Source organism: Orcinus orca, chromosome 12 (genome assembly GCF_937001465.1).
Source record: "Orcinus orca chromosome 12, mOrcOrc1.1, whole genome shotgun sequence".
In the NCBI taxonomy this organism is placed as follows: domain Eukaryota; kingdom Metazoa; phylum Chordata; class Mammalia; order Artiodactyla; family Delphinidae; genus Orcinus; species Orcinus orca.
The window spans coordinates 8,592,242-8,615,958 of NC_064570.1; the positions used below are offsets into that span (position 1 = coordinate 8,592,242).

The following is a 23,717-nucleotide window of genomic DNA, read 5'->3' on the forward strand; positions in this document are numbered from 1 at the left end:
CCATTCACAAAAAGGAATGAGCTGCAGCATGGACCACACATAAAAGCTAAACTTTTATAAAGCTTCTAGAAGAAAACATAGGAGAATATCTTCATGACTTATGGGTAGATAAGACAGAGAAGTAACCATGAAAGAAAAATCTGACGAATCAGACTTCATCAAAACTGAACACTTCTCATCCAAAGACACCACTACTTATTATCAATTACTCTCTGTATGAATGAAAATGTTCACAGTAAGATGTAAAAAAGAAAACCACCATCAGAGTACAGCAAGGTTTTTCCCAGCTCTCAAGCTAAGTAAGATATCACCTCTGCGCTCTATGTTCCACTCCAGTTTATCCCACAAGACAACACGGCACTCGTGTCGCCTAACAATCCAATTTGACGTCATGGCAACAATCACACGTCACATGTCAAGGATATCAGATAAGACTCACGTGTCTCAAGCCTCCTGAGAATAAAGTGTTGGGCACTGGACTGGATGAGATACCCTCTTGCTTCAAAACAGGGCTAGTAGGGCATCTGGGACTCTCTTGATTAAGAGGATTCAAAATATCCGGTGCGCTGACCTTCTGAAAAAGAAAACAGAGAATTAGCATAGTACAGTCTGCATCCCAGTTTGAGTTTGTTCAAATGTGATGACTTCAGCAAGCATGGCCTGCATGTCACTAATATGCAAACTTCCGGGTGCCGAGTAAGAGGCCACACTTCCGTTTGGATAAATGCCTACACACACGGGGCCCCAAGACAGACATCACCAAGCTTTGGGACATTCATGAACAGTGATGGGTGGGTTACTTACGGATTAGTACAAGTCTTAAAGAAACTGATGTCCACATTTGACCTTATTAATGATGCAGGCATTTAATCACATGAAATACAGTATTCAGCCTGACAGCCTCTAATGTGCTCATAAAAAAAGGAAAAATCAAAATGTGTCTCTAAATTTTATAAAAATATTTTTTTAATAGTTGGCACTTATATAACATGTACATCTTGTGCTTTCTAATATGGTAGCCACTAGCCACATGGGGCTATTTAAATTCCAATCAGTTAAAATCAAATAAAATAAATTCAACTCCTTGGTTACACTAGACACATTTCAAGTGCTCAGTAACCACATGTGGCAGTGGCAGGAAAGTTCTGTCGGACAGCGCTAGTACAGAGCAGGGAGGTAAACCTCATCCTGGTCGAAAAGACAAAGTTTCCAAATCGAGACTTTAGGTTTTGACATTGGGTTGGAAGCAGAACTTGGAAATATAAACAGCTGCACTATGCTCATAATTTTCAGGAATAAAAAGCTAAGACTATTACAGAACAAATGAAAGACGTGATTACCTCTAGATTATTTTCATGCTCTCAATTCCCAGAACTCAACTCAATTCTATCAGACATTTGTTAAGCAACACTCTATTCAATGTGCCGCTGCTCTACGTCCTGGGAGTGGGAAGAAGCTGGGGGGTGGGGGGGCGGGAAGGAGGAGAAGATGCTTGTCTGCCCTCCACAGGCTCACTAGCTAATCAGAAATATGCACCATTAAAATGGAAGTATGAGCCACGTCAACGGGAAAGAGTGGGAGGCCTTATGCAGAAGAGGCACCTGGGATGGTCTTCAGTGGGAGTGTGACCCGAGTGGGTGTCAAGGGCTGGCTGGGGAAAGACCCAAAGGTAAGGCATCCCGAGTGGAGGGGCTGTTGTGATGGTCAGGTATAGAGCATGTTCCTAGACCTGCTAGAGGCCAAAGCAACTGCAGAGACACAAGAGGCCTGGCAGAGACTCGGACGCGAGATCACACACGCACAGTGATGCGTGATGTCGTCCAGAGGACAGGTAGCTCGGGGACACTAAAGCGTGGGCACAGGGAGGAGACATAGGGCTGGAGGAGCCGGAGATCCAAAGGGAGGATTTCAGAAATGAAGGTGTTAGAAAAGGTTTTTCGTATAGTTCAAAAGCCCGTGTGCTACACCTACTGAAGTCTGCGCACCTAGAGCCCGTGCTCCGCAACAAGAGAAGCCACCGCAATGAGAAGCCCGTGCACCGCCAGTGTCCCCCGCTCGCTGCAACTAGAGAAAGCCCGTGCGCAGCAACGAAGACCCAACACAGCCAAACATAAATAAATTTAAAAAGTATTAAAAAAAGATGTACTCTTCATACTCCAACCCTATAATTATTTAGCATTTATAGATCATGCCATGATTACTGAGTACATTATAAACATTTAGCTAAATTTCTCTTTGAAACAGCCGTATCCTCAAGTGGGGAGAAAGAATGGCTACAAAGTCATGAGCACGTCCTGCCAAGCGTGTGGTGGTGAAGTGGCCACACACTGGACAGAGGGTCTACACAGTGGAGGCTCTCTAGCCACGGCCCCCCCAGTTCGTCCTCACTTCTACCCTTGAGCACCACCAGCCCTTCAGAGAACCCTGCACTCGTCCAGCAGGCCCATTCCACTGCACGGCAGCCCGGGAGGGTGATACCACAGATGCCACGTTACGTCAGCTCCAGAACGGCAGGAGCTATGCCTACAGATACTTGGGATGTCCCAGCGTGTGGCACATGACGCCAGAAGTGGGAACCGTGCCAGTCTGCAAACGTTGCTGGCATCTCCTGGCAGGCGTTACAGGAATGGTCCCTAGAGCAGGCTCCACCTGGCCCTGCCACCCTGACCACGTTCCCTCTGGGTCATCTCTCAGCCCCAGAATCCCCATCTTTAATGGGACAGTAACAGCACAGACCTCACAGGGTTCTGTTCCTAGCTCCACCTTTTACAAGCTATTGCTATGAGACAAGGTGGGTAACCTCTCACTAAAACTCAGGTTCTAGACCTTTACCACGGGAGTAACTTTGTAAGTATGAAATGTAGTAAAGTAGGTGACAAACGCTCCATCGTGCCCAGAACACGGTGCCGCCTAAACGCACACAGACCCTCTCCTCCATCCACTGATTCAGGGACAGCAGGTAGGGCGGTGGAGACGACAGGAACTCACTTGTCTGCACCTGAGGGTCTCAAAGACCTTCCGTGTACACATCATGCACTCTCCAAGCCCTGCTCTTACAGTGAGGTCCGAGGACCGCGGCAGCGTTGCCTGCTCACCGGCGAGTGCCTTAGAAACACACCTGAGATCCTGCATCTCATGCCCATCCCAGATCTACCGACTCGGAATCTGTATTTCAACAAGATCCCCAAGTGACTCACATACGCATTAAAGCGGAGAATCGCTGCTCCAGAGTTCGCCCTCCAGACTAATACTGCCCACCATTTCTGGTTATGTCACCAGGTCCATGTGACAATCTCCCTAAGCCTCAGTAAGAGTAAACAGGGTCACATGCACTACCCACCTCGAGGGGTGGTGTGAGGGTAAAGAGAGAGCCCAGGTAAAGCTTTTAGCAAGAGCCTGGCACATAGTAACAAGTGCTGGTAATTGAGGTTTATATTTAGATAACTTACGTAGCAGTTTAGCTGCTATGTATATCTCAGGGCATCTTTACAAGATCACTGTGCTGCTCTGGGCAAAACAGGTATTATCACCTTCATTCCCTGGGGGGAGGGGGGCAGGGGGTATTCGGAGGCTCAGGGAGTTCAAGTGATGTGATGGGGATGGAGGCTGGATTTAGCATCTTGAGAGCATGTGGAAGTCCCAGCAGGAGAGTAAGGCTGTGCTCACCCGCTTGCCTACACAACAGTCTGTCTGGGGACATCCTGAATAGAGCCCACTGCTGCAGAAGAGGGCATTTGTCCTGTCCAGCTAACCAAAGCTGTCACACCAACCCTGAAAACAGCCAGGTGGTGGCACCTGCCACAGCCAGGTCACCTCAGCTGGACTAGAACCCAGGTTTTCTGACCCTGAAGTCCGCTTCCCCTCACACTCCAGTGCATCTGCTTCTGGCTCGGTCAATCCTGGTGGAAAGAGTAATCCTTTCCCTAAAGACCTTTATTAGGTGAGATCTCTTACAGTTTAGGTACCTGGAGCGTCTCCCTCACGATCACACCTGAACGTGCAGCGTTTATGGTTTCAATAGTTTCAATCAGAGATCGGGACAGATTTTAACCAGAGGTTATTGGAAGCAGGACATAGGACAGAACGAGTGTATCCACAGACCAGGAATAACTGGGCACATTGCAGGCCTGCCTTTGCCTTTCGTGTGGCCTTGAAGCCAGCAGGGAGCTTCGGGGGTCACATGGAAGCCCTGGGGGCTTGGAAGGAGGTGGAAGCCTTTCCCTGTTCTGAACCACTTTCCAAATTCAATGAAATTGAACTGTAACCCTCATTTGGTCTGTACCCATACCCCAGCCAATGGACGGGTTTTTAAGTACGTTTTTCAGACTGCTTGCTGGTTAACTATGAAGTAAAAGCATGAAGAAACCTATGGAGAAAACGGGCAGAAGGTGATCTTGGGGCGGCCGGAGGCCTGGGATACCCTGGTGGTGACGTTGACCGCGGTGTCGGACTGGCTTCTCCTCTCCGACCGGCCCTCACACTGCCTGGGACCCACAGCTGGGCGTTGCTTGTCAGAGGTCATGTCGTTCTGCGACTTGGAGAGTTCTAGAAAATCAATACAAGGATGACAGGTGGGAGCGTGCAGCTCTGCCAGGACCTGTGGGAACCCTCCTCCGGGATTCCTGCACCCCAAGCTCTGGGGCCAGGAGGAGAGTCCCCAACACCACGCTGGACCCGGGGCACCTGCACAGGACCGAGGGGCTGGATCCTGAACGTGGGTGACTGTGTGTCCCCACATCTCTGCAGGCGGAGCCACCGTCAGGGTGGGGTTCACGGGCGACCTCCCGACCCAGGTTACTCTGCATTCAGGGCACATGTCCCGAGTGTCCGGTTGTCCAAATGCAAAGAAGGCAGCCGAACAAACCAGCTGGTTTTTTACAAAGATTGTAAAACTAGATACCACATCTTGAGATGAAAGCAAGACTTGGGGTATCCTTATAACCATTTCGGGAAGCAAACCCTGAAAAGATGACTTAAAATTTTTCTTTTGCAGTATAATAGTCTAGAATAAAGATGAGTGAAGGGAAGAGGAAGGACCCACACACAGTGAGAGCCTCTCAAAGGTGAATGCATCCTTTAAAAAGAGATTCCTTTTCCCATGAGATCCTTGTCTCTATCTTGAAACTACCTTTAGAGTAGCGCCGTCCAACAGGGAGATAATACAGCTCACATATGTCATTTTAAATATTCTAGTAACCTCACTTTAAAAACTAAAAAGAGACAGGTAAAATTAATTTTAATACTATATTTCATTTAATGCAAAATATCCAATGTATTGTGAAAATATATAATCGATAGTAAAATTATTAATGAAAAATTTCACTCTTTTTTCGATACTAAGTTTCCGGAATTCAACGTGTATTTCACTCCGGCCCCATTTCAAGAGCCACGTGTGGTTAGAGGTTACCATATAGGACAGTGCAATCCAGAGCACGCCTGTCTTCCGATCCACCATGAGTCCTCAGGCTTTGCTATTTATTAGGCATCTCCCGCATGCACTGAGCAGGGGTAAGGCCGTGGATCATCTCTTTTCTCTAGAGGAGATCCTGCACGTGGCTCGCCAAAGCGCCCGGGTATTCATCTTTTCCCCCAAGATGTGTCAGAGCCCCTCCTCTCCGAGAGCAGTGCCAACCACACTGTTCTCAAGTCTACTGTCTGGAATCTTTGGGCATCCTTCTACACCAGGCAGCTAGAAAGGTCCCAACACACACCAGCCCTCAGAGCTGTCGCTGATGCAAATACAGGTGGAGAGGTGGAGGGGTGAAGGGCCCAGGGCTGGGCTTTCCCCAGGAGCCAGAGACAGAGAGTGGCCCTTCCCCAGCCAAGGTCACCGGCCAGGCCTTGGCCAGTGGGAATGGCTGGCCTGGACAGTGGTAGAAGAACCCCTGGAGAAGCATCCACTTACTTTTCATGTGGGTGGTGACAGACAGGAACAAATTTTCCACAGACTTATTAAATCCTTTAAACTGACCAAGTTCCTGGAACTAAAAGAGAAAGAGAAGGAGAGAGAATGAGAGTTATGTCTGATGACCTGTTTCCCCTGGCAGCCTCCAGGCCGCCAACCCCCAAACCCAGGCACGTGTGGGCGAGGGTGGGTGTGCGTTCTTGGGTTGTGTGCGGACGTGTGTGTGTCTGGGGCAGAGGGCACTGTCCTCTCTTCACTCAGCTTCTCTCCTCTGAGTTTTGACACCTGCATTAAAGGCAGGGGCATCACCATGGGGTTGTTGACAAGATAGCAACTACCTCATAGAAATAACAGCTGACACTTCATGGGCTCGAAGACTGTGCCACGTAAACTCCTGCTTCTTTAGCCTCCTTCTCTTAGGACCCCACCCCAGCTCTGCACAGAAGGGACGCCAATACAGGCAGAATGCACGTGACACAGGGCTGAGGGTGGTACCAGGGACAAGGTAAGCAGACTGGAGCCAATGGTTAGCTCCACCTCCCACAACAGAAGAGAGAAGCAAAAGGAAGAGAAACAACAGAAATGGGATCCCTCCCCTGTGCGAGTCTCATCCACCGACCCACCCATCCACCCATCCACCCATCCATCCATCCATCCACCCACCCATCCACCCATCCACCCACCCGCCCACCCACGCATCCACCCACCCGCCCACCCATCCATCCACCCACGCATCCACCCGCCCACCCACCCACCCATCCACCCACCCACCCCAGGAATATGTCTTGAGCACATCTGTGCTTGAGTAACTTCAGAGCACTTAAAATCTCTCTCTAGGAGAAAGTAGAGCAGAATTTTGAAGGTCACTCCGGGGTCTCAGTTTGAAATTGAAAAAAGAATACATATTCTCTCTCTCACCAGCAGACAGGTATATCCTCCTTTGTTCAGATATAGTTACTCCCCTTAATACACAGAGTAATAACAATGAAAATAATCAAGACCATGTGTTTCTATAGCACTTTACAGTTTCCAAGTACCAGCAGAGACGTTATTTTGTTAATTTCTCACACCACCCACGGGAGGTGAACCAGACGAGAAGAATTATTTCCACCTCCCAGGTGGAAGCCCAGGTAAGTCCCCCATGATCACACAGCTAACTTCCTTGGACGGAAACAGTCCTGGTCGTCTTTATGTTAGCGCCTACGAACCCTCAAAGACACACACGCACGTTTCCACAGATACTGCCAGGCCTGCGAATCACACACCTGTGCCTCAACCTGTATTTCCCTTTCCGCCCCCAGAGACCCCTGACACGTGGCAGCCCATCCAGAACCCCACGCTCAAGGGCACAGTTAGGGGAGAGAACCAACAAAATGACAAGAGTAAAAAGATGGGGATGCAGGGTGCAGGCGAGGACATGGGGTACAGGCAGCACATGCGTCCACTGACAGTGCGGGGGACGGGGGATGGTCCCATGGCCCCCAGAGCGTGATGGAAGTGCAGACACCAGGCAGGGCCCAGCACTCCCCAGCCTCCGATCGGGGCCCCCATTCTCTTGCCTTATGACCCACTCCAGCCACGGCTGGATCCCTTTGCCGTGAGGCTGAAGCTCGCAGGTTCCCCCTCTCCTCCTCTCGCATTTCCCCTTCCCAGGAGGCACACAGAACAGGCACGTTACCCTGCCAGGGCCGCCGCCGCACTGGCTTCCACTGAGAGGGGGTGGAGAAGAAGGAACCACGGAAATTTTGCTGCTGAGGAAAAATACAAGGGTAAGAAAGGAGATATGAGTCTTCAAATATTAGTCTTAGAAATACACAACATTTGTATTTATCCTATAATTCAAGTTCTCTGCCTTTTTTTTTTTTAAACACTGCCTCACTTTTCAGAAGAGGGGTCAGCAGCCTGCCTGGATCTGCTCTGCACAGGGCCTGATTCCCTGGGGGCTGGAATGTGGGAAATGGGCGTCATGTGGTCTAAGGTCTGGGCGTTGCACTCCATCTGTGTGCTGCAGAATAGCTGGGGTGCTCGGGACCGGCTCTGTGGAATCCGGGCTCCACACGTGTGTGCCGTGTGGCCTTGAGCGCCCTCTCAGTGGACACCATGCAGCAGAATTCCCCACATGTCATGGATGTAAAAACTGACCATAAGAGCAATTAGAAGCTTGTGCTAAGAGAAGTGGGGGTGGGGGTGGGGGGATGGAGTAAAAAAATGAAAAAGTCCTGAGATTGGAAAATCTCACCATGAGCAAGAAAAAAGCTGCTGGTGGAGAGCTTCCAGTAATACTGTAATAAATTCAGCACAGTCAGGTGTGTGAATTACTGCTATAGCTTCAGGACGGCTGGGCGTTCAGTAAAGTTACTGTGTCTCAGGCCAATATTCAAATCCACCAAGGTTTATTCCACAAATGTCTCCAAGGTGTCAAGCGCTGGGCAAGATGTTGGCGACATGAATGATTCATAAAGGCAAAGGCTTGGTTCAGAGTCTCACTGGACGCGCCATCAGAAACAATATCTAGTTTGCTCACAAGATTTCAGAATTCAAGGAACAAAATGTTTTGTGAGAAAATCCTACGCTAGCTCCTTCTAGCTTTTCATAAGAATCTGGAAACATCTCTGAATCTTTCTCAGGCACTTTATCATCTTTTTTAAAAAAAGTTACATTCCTAAGCAGTGACATCTGAAAGTCAAGAGATCTGTCAGTTCTTTCAGCACGTCCTTAGTGCTCTAGCCCGAGGGCCCAGGACGGCCTGTCCTTTGACAACACTCACCTCAGCTTCTGATAAGATTTCAAGAGCTTTGCTCCAGCTGTCTCGTGCTTGCCTGGAAGAGATAACAATAAAGGTCATTTATTACTAAGAATATAACTTAGATGATGCAGATACAGGACGTAATAAATTAGAATTATTTTTCTAATATCACATCTTGTGATTAAAAAGTAAGACACCAATTTGGGGTGACAGAGATGCTCTAAAGTCAGACTGTAGTGATGCGTAACTCCATACATTTACCCAAAATCATGAAATTGTACATTCAAATGTTCCACTAAAGCTGCTGTCTCACACACACACACACACACACACACACACACAGAGTAAGAGACCATACTTGCTGGAAATGACCGCTTTTATTGAAAGTTGATGCTGGATTAGATTTTTAAATTCTGGATAATTTGAAAACCAGTTCATGCTTCTAAGCTTCCATTTGTCCTTCGGAAACATTTCATAACGGAATGACTACATTCCTTTAAACATTCTTTGTTGTGGAGATTAACTCAATCTTTTAAAAAATGTAATCTACTTATTTCTAGTTATAGAGGCTAATAAGTTCCTAAATAAGACTCCAGCTGATAATAGTACTCTTTTTGTTTCAAGGAAAGGGGATTTTATGATGTATTAAGACCCCCAAAATAGAATTCTCCAAGTCCGCAGTTCTGTGAACACAATGTTTCCTGACCCAATGCAAAGGCAGAGGTCAGCCCACTGCCACCCCGACCCCGGCTGGAGGCCAGAAGTGGATTCTGCTGCTCTGGGAAGTTCCCTAGAGGCTCCACGATGCCCAACACAGCTGAGAACCGCCACACCTGCCATCCTAGGAGGTCAGTGGAGCTCCCGTCTTGCGTGTTCGGAAGGCTTTAATCCATCCCAAACTCCATAAGACAGGAGGAAGGGCGGGGATAGTAAGACAATCAGGAATTACAGGGAGGCCTTTGGGAGGAGGGCATATGGCTCTGATATCAAGTCCAAAACCTTAAAGCTGGGGACAGCTAACCCCTCAGCTGACCTTGAGCTGACCGCCACCCCGTCAGGGGTCCTAAATTAGGGGGCTCAGGGCGCACATCGGCCCTGAAATCCTATCTCAGATTTTGAGTCCACCTGCCCGTGTGCATTTTTCTGGGGTTCACAATGGTGGTCACCAAATTCTAACAGGAGTCTCTGAGCCATGTCCCTGCCCCACCACAAAATAATTCTTTAAGAACAAAAAAGGCCTCACCCAAAGGCTGAGTGCTCAGCTAGCAGAACCAGCTAGTAATGGGTGAAATCCCGTATCTGCGGGACCCACAGGAAAGAAGAGAGCCAGGCCAGAAGCAAAAAGACAGCCACCCTAAGTGCACTGGAGTTGCGAAAGCAGAGAAAAACAAGGCAAAGAGAAAGGAGAGAGAGACGCCGTTCGTCCAGCCTGTCCTGGGTGAAAATGCAGAATCCAGGGGACAGGGTGCTGGCGAGCTGTGGGCTGTGTCACAGCTCAGGTGCTGCCGGCCCCTCCCCACTGCCCTGCCACCTCAGCCCCTCGTCCTCTCGACCCTGGACTGTTGTGGTCGCTTCCCAGAGGCACAGCCACCAGCTACAGCCCCTCCCTCCAAGCTGATGCTCTCTCCTCCGCTTACAGTCCCCCAGTGGCTCCCTACTGCCTTCGCGGAGGTCCCAGCCCCACTGGCATCCCTGAGCCTCCAGCCCGTTCTCCACTTACCCCGCCCCACCTCCCCAGGCTAATTGCCCTTCTACCTCAGGCCCGTACCTCCCTCCTAAACCCCAGCTTAGGCCCTGTCCCATTTCTAAATACCCGTCCTGAGCCCCAGGAGGCCCAGCCCACGCACAGGTCTCTGCTGCCCCCTGCTGGCTGCACCGGGCCGCACCGCCAGATGGCAAACATTCTAGGCTCTATGCCTTCTCTGTCTCATGCCCTCAACGTTGCACTTGGGACAGCAGCCACAGACAATGTTAAAGGGTGGGGGCGTGTCTGTGTTCTGATAGTGGACATCGAAATTTGAATTTCCTGTGTTTTGTGTGTCACAAATATTATTCTTTTGACCATTAAAAAATGTAAAACCCGTTCTTAGCTCATGGGAAGTACGAAAACGGGCAGAAGGATAGGTTTGGACCGTGGGACCTAGTTTGCCCCACGTCCTTGCTGCTCCAGGTGTGGATGGCAGCCCTCGGCAGGGCACCGGCGGGGAGCTTGTGAGCAATGCGGAGTCCCAGGCCAACCCTAGCCCTGCAGGGTGGGCCTCTGCTCGCTGAAGGTTGAGGAGCGCCGCCCTGTGGCTCTGTCCCTGTTTATTGCCATTTTGCTTTTTTTTTTCCCCTTCTGTTCCTCAGCCATTTCTTACCAGAGGCTTCCTTAAAAAGCACTATTTACTTGTTAACATTTTTTTTTTAATGCATGTAACTACTATGAGGAACTGCTCGTGGAAAGACGCCCCCCCTTCCCCCAAGGTCTCCTGACAGGCAGGCTGGGGCCCTGCTCTGGCTGCCTCGTTAGGCCTCACAGGGAGCAGCTGTGGGTCAGGGCCCCCAGGATCCTAGGCTTTGGGGCACGTTCAGGGAAGCGCAGTGGCATTTATTAGAAGCTAACTGTCCGCCAGGGGCTGTGCGGGGCACTCTGCATGCATTTGCTCCGTGGTTCGTCACCAGGTGTCATCCCAATTCTATAAGTGAAAACCAAGGCTTGCGGGTATTGTGCAACGGGTCCTGGGCTCAGCTCTCCCTGCTGCCATCCACCCTCCGGAGCACACACGACGTCCTGTCCTCTGCTAGCAACCCAAGTGGCTACAAAAGAAACTTCAACCGGCATAAGAAAGCTGCTTAGGGTTGAGCTGTGTCCTCTATGAAAAGATATGTTGAAGCCCTACCCACAGGCAACTGTGAATGTGACCTTATTTCGAGATAGAGCCTTTGCAGATCAAGTTCAGGTGAGGACATTAGGGCGGGTCCTGAGCCAATAGGACTGGTGTCCTTGTAAAAAGGGAAAATTTGGACGCAGAGGCAGACAGGCACAGAGGAAAGTTAAGGAGGCGATGGCGGTGTCACGACAGAGGCAGAGACTGGAGTGGTGTGTCCACAAGCCAAGGAACACCAAGGGTCGCTGGGAACCGACAGGAGCTGGAAGAGGCAGCGAGAGATTCTCCCCGAGAGCCCGCAGAGGAAGCATGGTCCCTCTGACAACTTGACTTTGGACTTCCAGCCTCCAGAACTGTGAGACAATACGTCTCTGCTGTTCAAAGCCACCCAGTTTGCACTTTGTTACAGCAGCCGGGGAAAACTACTACAGAGGTCCCGTGTGATTCGGTCCCTACTGACCTGTCCAGTGCCACCTGCTGCCACCCCCGTCCCATTTGCAGGTCCAGCTGAAGCTGCACTTTCCTGATGCCCCACACCCACGAGACCGCACCTCTTCCACACCACTTGCTCTGTCCTTCTAGTGGTTTATTCTCCAGATTCTGGGCCTGTCCTCACCAGGCTGGTCTCCTCATGGGTGCCACGCACACTTGCTTTGAAATTCCTCTGACCGCACTGCCATCACTGGCATATGTCTGTCTCCCCCACTAGATGGTGACAACTTTGAGGACACGGGCCTTGTCGTATGTATCTCAGTGTCCCCAGCACCCAGCAGAGGGCTTGCCATGCAGAGGTGGTTACAATAAATGACAACAATAGAAACCAACACTATTTTAACAATAAGCGTCACATCATTTAATAAGCCGTACCAAATATGTACGAAACAAGGTCGTCATTTTTTCACCACTTGGCCTAATTTCATCCATTTGTTCACATTAATTGCATGTAATACACACGGGCTCTTTACAGAGATGAGGATAACGGGACACAACCTCTGCTCAGAAGCAGGAGCTTATGATGCTGTAAGCAGCCCCATGAACCGCAGGACGGAGCAGAGGCTTCTCGATCAAAAAGCAACCTGCAACTGGCACAAGCACATCGTGGCATCGTTATACATCTAAGGACTACCGTATATACTGTATCTACTTCCCCATCTAAAAACAATAGGGATAAGGCAACATACTTCAGGTGTTCATAAAAAGTCCTCTAGAACGGATGCCCATCTTGAGCCAGGCTCGAGTGTGACACTGGCCGAGAACACCAGTTGCCTACCAGCCAGCACCCTGGGCCTCAGGTCCTGCCACAGATGCCACACCCTGTCACCCCGACACCTCTCTCTGGGGTGACATGTTTCCCAGGAAAGAGGGCATATGGCAGACTCCCTGGAATGCTCCAGTGCAACTCTGTCAACCAGCCACATCACGTGGTCACAGGTGACTGCAGGGCCTCACATCCTGAAGCATGGGATCTGTGTAGCTTAGTCTTTTTCTAAGACATGGTCGTTAACTTCCCCTCCTACACTGTCAGGCCCCACAGAAGCCCTTCACCACGTAAAGTCACGGACACCCAGAGAGCCATGTCGGACAGCTGTGGAGCGAACAGACAGGGCCAACAAACGGAAGGGTGGCCTGGCCCAGAGCCGTCTCTCTGCTGGGGCCCATGGAGTGGGAGAGAAGCATCCTTCGTAGGAAACCATACTGTGCAGTTCCAGGTGTGACCCAAAGCAAAGCGCAGGTAGGTCTACCCACACAGAGCCTCCCTGGGAACTATACAAATACACCCCTTCATCAAAGATGCTTTGTCCACCCCTAAGAGTTGGTTGTAATATATGGATTTTGTTAGAACACATTCTGCTGCATCTTCCAGAAAAATCATCACAATATACACACAAACCTAGGATGTCTACGATGTGAACAGTAGCCCCTCAGATGTGGCTCCCTTGTACAGTGCCCAACCTGTACAACTGTATGCGACAGTCCTGAGGGTTGGCCCACACTGGAGCTTAAGTACCCTCCAAATGCTAGAAAAAGGTGACTAAAACCAGAGGTTCGGTGTGTATGTTGGCGGGGGGTGGGTATTGGACAATTATAATCTGTTTCAGGACTTGTTTCTTTCATAGGAAAGAAAAGGTCTCTAGGACAATAAAGTTTTAAACCAACCTTTGGCTCACTTACGCAAAGTGGAAAAATCTCTCCAAAAAATTGACCTAAAAAATCCCTCAGAATGTGAAGAATCTTGATATCCTGTCATAAATGGTTTCAGAGCTGGATTCCAGAGCCTTTTTAGGTATATTTTAGCCCTTATAGAAGTTTCAGCTTAGATAGCACTGGGGCCAAGACATCATTCCAAGATGAAAGGAGACACAGTGCACAACTGTGAGTCAGCCACCAATGCCTGCCAGAAGAACTGAAATTAATAGATTTATAATCCTGCTGGCAGAAAGTGTATCTCATCCAGTGTCCTTCTGCCACTAGACATTACTCTTCTGCTTAGCTGCAAGAAAGAAAAATAATTTTTCCCTTTAATTAAGCTCCCTGTATTCTATCAGCAGAAATTCTGGATGGCTTCTGTGTTAGTAACAATCCTCAAGATCTGGGCAGTAACTCTTCCACAAAGAGACACTTGAGGTTGAAGGTAACTGGTCCAGGAGTGGTGCGAACCTGGGGATAAATGGGTATAAACTGCTTTTCCACAGCCTTTAATTTTCTCTAAAAATTGAATGTGGGTTTTAAGAGTTCTCTATCCTAAAGATTCTAGATATTAATCCCTTATCAGAAATGCGATTTCCAAATATTTTCTCCCATTTCATGGGTTGACTTTTTCTCTGTTGATACTATCCTTTGATGCACAAAAGTTTTTCATTTTGATGAAGTCTAGTTTATTTCTTTTTTCTGTTACCTGTGCCTTTCGTATCATATCTGAGAAATCGCTGTCCTCTCAGACTTCAGACAATACTACAAGGCTACGGTAATCAAAACAGCATGATATTAGCACAAAAACAGACATATGGATCAATGGAACAGAATAGAGAGCCTGGTAATAAACCCATGCACCTACGGTCAATTAATCTTTGATAAAGGTGGCAAGAATATACAATGGAGAAAAGACAGTCTCTTCAGCAAGTGGTGTTGGGAAAGTTGCACAGTCACATGTGTATCAACGAAGTTAGAGCACTCCCTCACACCATACACAAAAATAAACTCAAAATGGCTTATAAAGACTTACATATAGGACATGACACAATAGAATTCCTGGAAGAGAACATACACAAATATTCTGACGTAAGTCGTAGCAATGTTTTCTTAGGTCAGTCTCCCAGGGCAATAGAAATCAAAGCAAAAAGAAGCAAATGGGACCTTGTCAAACTTGGTTTTTGCATAGCAAGGGAAGCCATAAACAAAAGACAACTTACAGACTCTGGGGGAAAGTATTCGCAAACGATGAGACTGACAAGGGCTTAGTTTCCAAAATATATCAACAGTTCATACAACAATATCAAAAAAACAATCCAATGTAAAAATGGGCAGAAGACCTAAACAGACGTTTTTCCAAAGAAGATACACAAATGGCCAATAGGCACATGAAAAAATGCTCAACATCACTAATCATTAGAGAAATATAAATCAAAACTACAATGAGGTGTCACCTCACACTGGTCAGAATGGCCATCATCAAAATGTCTACAGATAATGAATGCTGGAGAGGGTGTGGAGAAAAGGGAACTCTCTTGCACTGTTGGTGGGAATGTAAATTGATACAGCCACTATGGAGAACAGTAGGGAGGTTCCTTAAAGAACTAAAAATAGAACTACCATATGACCCAGCAATCCCACTACTGGGCATATATCCAGAGAAAACGCTAATTCAAAAAGAGTCATGTACCACAATGTTCACTGCAGCACTATTCACAATAGCCAAGACATGGAAACAACCTAAGTGTCCATCGACAGATGAACAGATAAAGAAGATGTGGTACATGTATACAATGGAGTATTACTCAGCGATTAAGAATGAAATAATGCCATTTGCAGCAATATGGATGGACCTAGAGATTATCATACTAAGCGAAGTAAGTCAGAGAAAATGAATAACATATGTTATCACCTATACGTGGAATCTTTTTTCTCAATTACAAATGACATTATTTTCAAAACAGAAACAGATTCACAGACATAGAAAACTTATGGTTACCAAAGGGGAAAGAGGGGTAGGGAGGGATAAACTAGGAGTTTGGGATTAACAGATACACACTACTATATATAAAATAAACAACAAGGACCTACTGTACAGCACAGGTAAGTATATTCAATGTCTTATGATAACCTATAATGGAAAATAATTTGAAAAGAATTATATATATGAATATATATGAAACTGAATATATACATGAAACTGAATCACTTTGCTGTACACCTGAAACTAACACAACATTGTAAATCAACTATACTTCAATTAAGAAAAAAAAACATTGTCAAAGCCAATGTCTTCTTTCCCCGTTTTAAGAGTTTTATAGTTTTAGGTCTTATTTTTAGGTCTTTGATCCTTTGAGTTAACTTTTGTTTACAGTGTTAGGTAAGAGTCTAACTTCATTCTTTTACACATACACATCCAGTTTTCCCAGCACCCTTTATTGAAAAGGCTGTCCTTTCCCCATTGAATGATATTGGCACCCTTGTCAAAAATCACTTGACTATACAACACAGGGAATATAGCCAACATTTTATAATAACTATAAATGGAGTATAACCTTTGAAAATTGTCAATCACTGTTGTACACCTGTAACTTATATAATATTGTACATCAACTATACTTCGATTTAAAAAAAGTCACTTAATCGTATGTGCAAGAGTTTTGTTCTGGGATCTCTATTCTATTCCACTGGTCTACATGTCTGCCCTTATGCCAGGGCCTCACTCTTTGGATTACTGTGGCTTTGTAGTAAGTTCTGAAATCAGGAAGTATGAGTCTTCCAGCTTTCTTCTTCCTTTTCAAGAAACAAACAAAACAACCCAATTCAAATATGGGCAAAGACTTGAATATACATTTCTCCAAAGAAGACATAGAAATGGCCCAATAAGCAGATGAAAAGATATTAAACATCACTAATCATTAGGGAAATGTAAATCAAAACCACAATGATATAGCCACTATGGAAAAACAGTATGAAGTTTCCTCCGTTTATTTCTTTAAAAATAGAACTACTACATGATCCAGCAATCCCACTTCTGGGTACATATCCAAAGGAGATGAAATTACTATTTTAAGGAGACATCTGCAGTCCCATGTTCATTGCAGCATTATTCACAATCGCCAAGACATGGAAACAGTCTAAGTAACCATCAACAGATAAATGAATAAAGAAAATGTGGCATACACACACACACACACACACACACACACACACACACGATGAAATATTATTCAGCCATAAAAAGGGAAATCCTGATATTTGCAACAACATGGAAAGACCCTGATAGCACTAAGCTAAATGAAATAAGTCAGAGAAAGAAAAGTATCACATGATGTCAATTATATGTGGAATCTAAAACCACTGAACTTGTAGAAACAGAGGAGAATGGTGGTTGCCAAGAGCTGAAGGCTGGGGGAAATGGGGAGATGTTGGTCAAAGGCTACCAACTTTCACTTATAAGATGAGTAAGTTCTGGGGATCTAATGTATAGTGACCATGGTGACTATAGTTAACAATACTACATGTACACTTGAAAGGTGCTTTGAGTAGAGCATTAATGTTCTCACCATGACAACAACAAAATGGTACTTATGTGAAGTGAAGGATGTGTTAACTTTATGGTGGTAAACATTTGAGATACATACATATATGTATACACACATACATACACACACACACACACATATATATATAAGTCATCAAGAAATAAAAAGAATCCATACACAGAACTGAATAAATGTCAGGCTTTCAGATACCCAATAAAGGCAGACTGAATGCCTAAAACAACCACCACAATTAGATATCACCTCATACCCATTACAATGGCTCTTAAACAACAACAATAAAAAAGAGAAAACAAGTGTTAGCACAGATATGGAGAAATTGGAACCCTTGTGAATTTCTAGTAGGAACATAAAATGGGGCAGCCACTAGGGAAAAATAAAATGGCAGTTCCTCAGAAAATTAAACATAGAATTACCATTTGATCCAGCAATTCCAAATCTGGGTAAAAACACAAAAGAAGTGAAAGCAAGGACTTGAACAGATACTTCAGTGTTCACAGAAGCATTATTCATAACAGCCAAAAGGTAGAAGCAACCCAAGTGTCCACTGATACATGAATGGATAAACAAAATGTGGGATATACATCCAATGAAATATCAGTCTTGCAAAGGAATAAAATTCTGATATATGCTACAACATGGATAAAACTTGAAGACATGCTAAGTGAAATAGGGACAAATATATTATGATTCCACTTATATGAGCTACTTAGAGTCATCAAAATCATAGAGACAGAAAGTAGAAGGGTGGTTGTCAGAGGTTGCAAGAGGGGGGCAGAAGGGACGGAGGAGTTGTTTAATGGGTACAGAGTTGCAGTTTTGCAAGACGAAAACATCCTAGAGATAGATGGTGGTAGTGGTTAAAGAACAATGAAAAGTTACTAATGCTACTGAACTGTACACTTAGAAATAGTTAAAATCATAAATTTTATATTATGTATATTTTACAACAATAAAAAAATGAACCTGGAGTTCAATTTAAAATGATGTCTTGGATAGCCTCATCCACCAGAGGGCAGACAGCAGAAGCAAGAAGAACTACAATCCTGCAGCCTGTGGAACAAAAACCACATTCACAGAAAGATAGACAAGATGAAAAGGCAGAGGGCTATGTACCAGATGAAGGAACAAGATAAAACCCCAGAAAAACAACTTAATGAAGTGGAGATAGGCAACCTTCCAGAAAAAGAATTCAGAATAATGATAGTGAAGATGATCCAGGACTTCGGAAAAAGAATGGAGGCAAAGATAGAGACGATGCAAGAAATGTTTAACAAAGACCTAGAAGAATTAAAGAACAAACAGAGATGAAAAATACAATAACTGAAATGAAAACTACACTAGAAAGAATCAATAGCAGAATAACTGAGGCAGAAGAATGGATAAGTGACCTGGAAGACAGAATGGTGGTATTCACTGCTGCAGAACAGAATAAAGAAAAAAGAATGAAAAAAATGAAGACAACCTAAGAGACCTCTGGGACAACATTAGACGCAACAACATTCGCATTATAGGGGTCCCAGAAGGACGAGAGAGAGAAAGGACCAAAGAAAATATCTGAAGAGATTATAGTCGAAAACTTCCCTAACATGGGAAAGGAAATAGCCACCCAAGTCCAGGAAGCACAGAGAGTCCCATACAGGATAAACCCAAGGAGAAACATGCCGAAACACATAGTAATCAAACTGGCAGAAATTAAAGACAAAGAAAAATTATTGAAAGCAGCAAGGGAAAAACAACAAATAACATACAAGGGAACTCCCATAAGGTTAACAGCTGATTTCTCAGCAGAAACTCTACAAGCCAGAAGGGAGCAGCATGATATACTTAAAGTGATGAAAGGGAAAAACCTACAACCAAGATTACTCTACCTAGCAAGGATCTCATTCAGATTCGGTGGAGAAATCAAAAGCTTTACAAACAAGCAAAAGCTAAGAGAAGTCAGCACCACCAAACCAGCTCTACAACAAATGCTAAAGGAACTTCTCTAAGTGGGAAACACAAGAGAAGAAAAGGACCTACAAAAACAAACCCAAAACAGGGGACTTCCCTGGTGGCGCAGTTGATAAGACTCCACGCTCCCAATGCAGGGGGCCCAGGTTCAATCCCTGCTCAGGGAACTAGATCCCACATGCATGCCACAACTAAGAGTTCGCATGCTGCAACTAAGGAGACCTAGAGCCACAACTAAGGAGCCTGCCTGCTGCAGCTAAGACCTGGCGCAACCAAATAATTAATATTTAAAAAAACCAAAACAATTAAGAAAATGGTCACAGGAACATACATATCAATAATTACCTTAAATGAATGGATTAAATGTTCCAACCAAAAGACATAGGCTTGCTGAATGGATACAAAAACAAGACCCACATATATGCCGTCTACAAGAGACCCAATTCGGACCTAGGGACACATACAGACCAAGTAAGGGGATGGAAAAAGATATTCCATGCAAATGGAAATCAAAAGAAAGCTGGAGTAGCAATACTCATATCAGATAGACTAGACTCTAAAGAATGTTATAAGAGACAAGGAAGGACACTACATAATGATCAAGGGATCAATCCAAGAAGAAGATATAACAATTTTAAATATATATGCAACCGACATAGGAGCACCTCAATACATAAGGCAACTGCTAACAGGTATAAAAGAGGAAATCGACAGTAACACAATAATAGGGGGGGACTTTAACACCTCACTTACACCAATGGACAGATCATCCAAAATGAAAATAAGTAAGGAAACAGAAGCTTTAAATGACACAAAGACTAGATAGATTTAATTGATATTTATAGGACATTCCATCCAAAAACAGCAAATTACACTTTCTCCTCAAGTGCGCACGGAACATTCTCCAGGATAGATCACATCTTGGGTCACAAATCAAGCCTCAGTAAATTTAAGAAAACTGAAATCATATCAAGCATCTTTTCTGACTGCAACACTATGAGATTAGAAATGAATTACAGGGAAAAAAATGTAAAAAACACAAACACATGGAGGCTAAACAATACATTACTAATAACCAAGAGATCACTGAAGAAATCAAAGAGGAAATAAAAAAATACCTAGAGACAAGTGACAATGAAAACACGACGATCCAAAACCTATGGGATGCAGCAAAAGCAGTTCTAAGAGGGAAGTTTATAGCTACACAAGCCTACCTCAAGAAACAAGAAAGATCTCAGATAAACAATCTAATGCTACACCTAAAGGAACTAGAGAAAGAACAACAAACAAAACCCAAAGTTAGCAGGAGGAAAGAAATCATAAAGATCAGACCAGAAATAACTGAAACAGAAACAAAGAATAGCAAAGATCAATAAAACTAAAAGCTGGTTCTTTGAGAAGATAAAACAAAATTGATAAACCATTAGCCAGACTCATCAAGAAAAAGAGGGAGAGGACTCAAATCAATAAAATTAGAAATGAAAAGGGAGAAGTTACAACAGACACCGCAGAAATACAAAACATCCTAAGACACTACTACAAGCAACTGTATGCCAATAAAATGGACAACCTGCAAGAAATGGACAAATTCTTAGAAAGGTATAACCTTCCAAGCAGGAAGAAACAGAAAATATGAACAGACCAATCACAAGTAATGAAACTGAAACTGTGATTAAAAATCTTCCAACAAACAAAAGTCCAGGACCAGATGGTTTCACAGGTGGAGTCTATCAAACATTTAGAGAAGAGCTAACACCCATCCTTCTCAAACTCTTCCAAAAAATTGCAGAGGAAGGAACACTCCCAAACTCATTCTATGAGGCCACCATCACCCTGATACCAAAACCAGACAAAGATACTACAAAAAAAGAAGATTACAGACTAATATCACTGATGAATATAGATGCAAAAACCCTCAACAAAATACTAGCAAACAGAATCCAACAACACATTAAAGGGATCATACACCATGATCAAGTGGGGTTTATCCCAGGGACACAAGGATTCTTCAATATATGCAAATCGATCAATGTGATACACCATATTAACAAATTGAAGAATAAAACCCATATGATCATCTCAATAGATGCAGAAAAAGCTTTTGACAAAATTCAACACCCATTTATGATCAAAACTCTCCAGAAAGTGGGCATAGAGGGAACCTACCTCAACATAATAAAGGCCATATATGACAAACCCACAGCAAACATCATTCTCAATGGTGAAAAACTGAAAGCATTTCCTCTAAGATCAAGAATAAGACAAGGATGTCCACTCTCACCACTATTATTCAACATAGTTTTGGAAGTTCTAGCCATGGCAATCAGAGAAGAAAAAGAAATAAAAGGAATACAAATTGGAAAAGAAGAAGTAAAACTGTCATTCTTTGCAGATGACATGATACTATATGTAGAGAATCCTAAAGATGCCACCACAAAACTACTAGAGCTAATCAATGAATTTGGTAAAGTTGCAGGATACAAAATTAATGCACAGAAATCTCTTGTATTCCTATACACTAATGATGAGAAATCTGAAAGAGAAATTAAGGAAACACTCCCATTTACCACTGCAACAAAAAGAATAAAATACCTAGGAATAAACCTACTGAGGGAGACAAAAGACCTGTATGCAGAAAACTATAAGACACTGATGAAAGAAATTAAAGATGATACCAAAAGATGGAGAGATAAACCATGTTCTTGTATTGGAAGACTCAATATTGTGAAAATGACTATACTACCCAAAGCAATCTACAGATTCAGTGCAATCTCTATCAAATTACCAATGGCATTTTTTACAGAACTAGAACAAAAAATCTTAAAATTTGTATGGAGACACAAAAGACCCCGAATAGCCAAAGCAGTCTTGAGGGAAAAAAACAGAGCTGGAGGAATCAGACTCGCTGATTTCAGACTATACTACAAAGCTACAGTAATCAAGACAATATGGTACTGGCACAAAAACAGAAACATAGATCAGTGGAGTAAGATAGAAACCCCAGAGATAAACCCACGCACCTATGGTCAACTAATCTATGACAAAGGAGGCAAGGATGTACAATGGAGAAAAGACATTCTCTTCAATAAGTGGTGCTGGGAAAACTGGACAGCTACATGTAAAGGAATGAAATTAGAACACTCCTTAACATCATACACAAAAATAAACTCAAAATGGTTTCGAGACCTAAACAAAAGACCAGACACTATAAAACCCTTAGAGGAAAATATAGGAAGAACACTCTTTGACATAAATCACAGTGAGATCTTTTTTGATCCACCTACTAGAGTAATGGAAATAAAAACAAAAATAAACAAATGGGACCTAATGAAATTTAAAAGCTTTTGCACAGCAAAGGAAACCATAAACAAGATGAAAAGACAACCCTCAGAATGGGAGAAAATATTTGCAAATCAATCAGTGGACAAAGGATTAACCTCCAAAATATATAAACAGCTCATGCAGCTCAATATTAAGAAAACAAATAACCCAATCCAAAACTGGGCAGAATATCTAAACAGATATTTCTCCAAAGAAGACATACCGATGGCCAAGAAGTACATGAAAAGCTGCTCAACATCACTAATTATTAGAGAAATGCAAATCAAAACTACAATGAGGTATCACCTCACACCAGTTAGAATGGGCATCATCAGAAAATCTACAGACAACAAATGCTGGAGAGGGTGTGGAGAAACCGGAACCCTCTTGCACTGTTGGTGGGAATGTAAATTGATACAGCCACTATGAAGAACAGTATGGAGGTTCCTTCAAAAACTAAAAATAGAATTACCATATGACCCAGCAATCCCACTACTAGGCATATACCCAGAGAAAACCATAATTCAAAAAGACACATGCACCCCAATGTTCACTGCAGCACTATTTACAATAGCCAAGTCATGGAAGCAACCTAAATGCCCATCGACAGACAAAATGAATAAAGAAGATGTGGTACATGTATACAATGGAATATTACTCAGCCATAAAAAGGAACGAAATTGGGTCATTTGTTGAGACGTGGATGTAATCTAGAGACTGTCATACAGAGTGAAGTAAGTCAGAAAGAGAAAAACAAATATCATATATTAACGCATATATGTGGAACCTAGAAAAATGGTACAGATGAACCAGTTTGCAGGGCAGAAATTGAGATACAGATGTAGAGAAGAAACGTATGGACAACAAGGAGGTAAAGCCACGGCGGGGTGGTGGTGGTGGTGTGATGAATTGGGCGATTGGGATTGACATGTATACACTGATGTGTATAAAATTGATGACTAATAAGAACCTGCTATATAAAAAAATAAAAAAAACTGTTGTCTATCAGCTTCAGAATAAAGACTAAATACCTAAAAAAATAAAATAAAATGATTTCTTGTTTAAGTGTATGTGTGTCTGGTCTTTTAAAAAATGTATTCATATAAATAGTTTACTGTCCAATTGTCAAGGTACTCCCTGGAAACTACCCTAGTCAGTATTTTAGTCTA

The 23,717-nt window shown here is 44.2% G+C and overlaps 1 protein-coding gene across 1 annotated transcript in view; it reads right to left on the reverse strand.

Moving 5' to 3' along the window:
* SYTL3 (synaptotagmin like 3) overlaps positions 1-23,717 on the reverse strand; it is a 91,954-nt gene that overhangs the window by 28,717 nt on the left and 39,520 nt on the right. Inside the window, 5 exon segments of the mRNA XM_033404027.2 lie at positions 440-574; positions 4,421-4,545; positions 5,906-5,984; positions 7,584-7,656; positions 8,673-8,724. Coding sequence (XP_033259918.1) covers positions 440-574; positions 4,421-4,545; positions 5,906-5,984; positions 7,584-7,656; positions 8,673-8,724 — 464 coding nt within the window.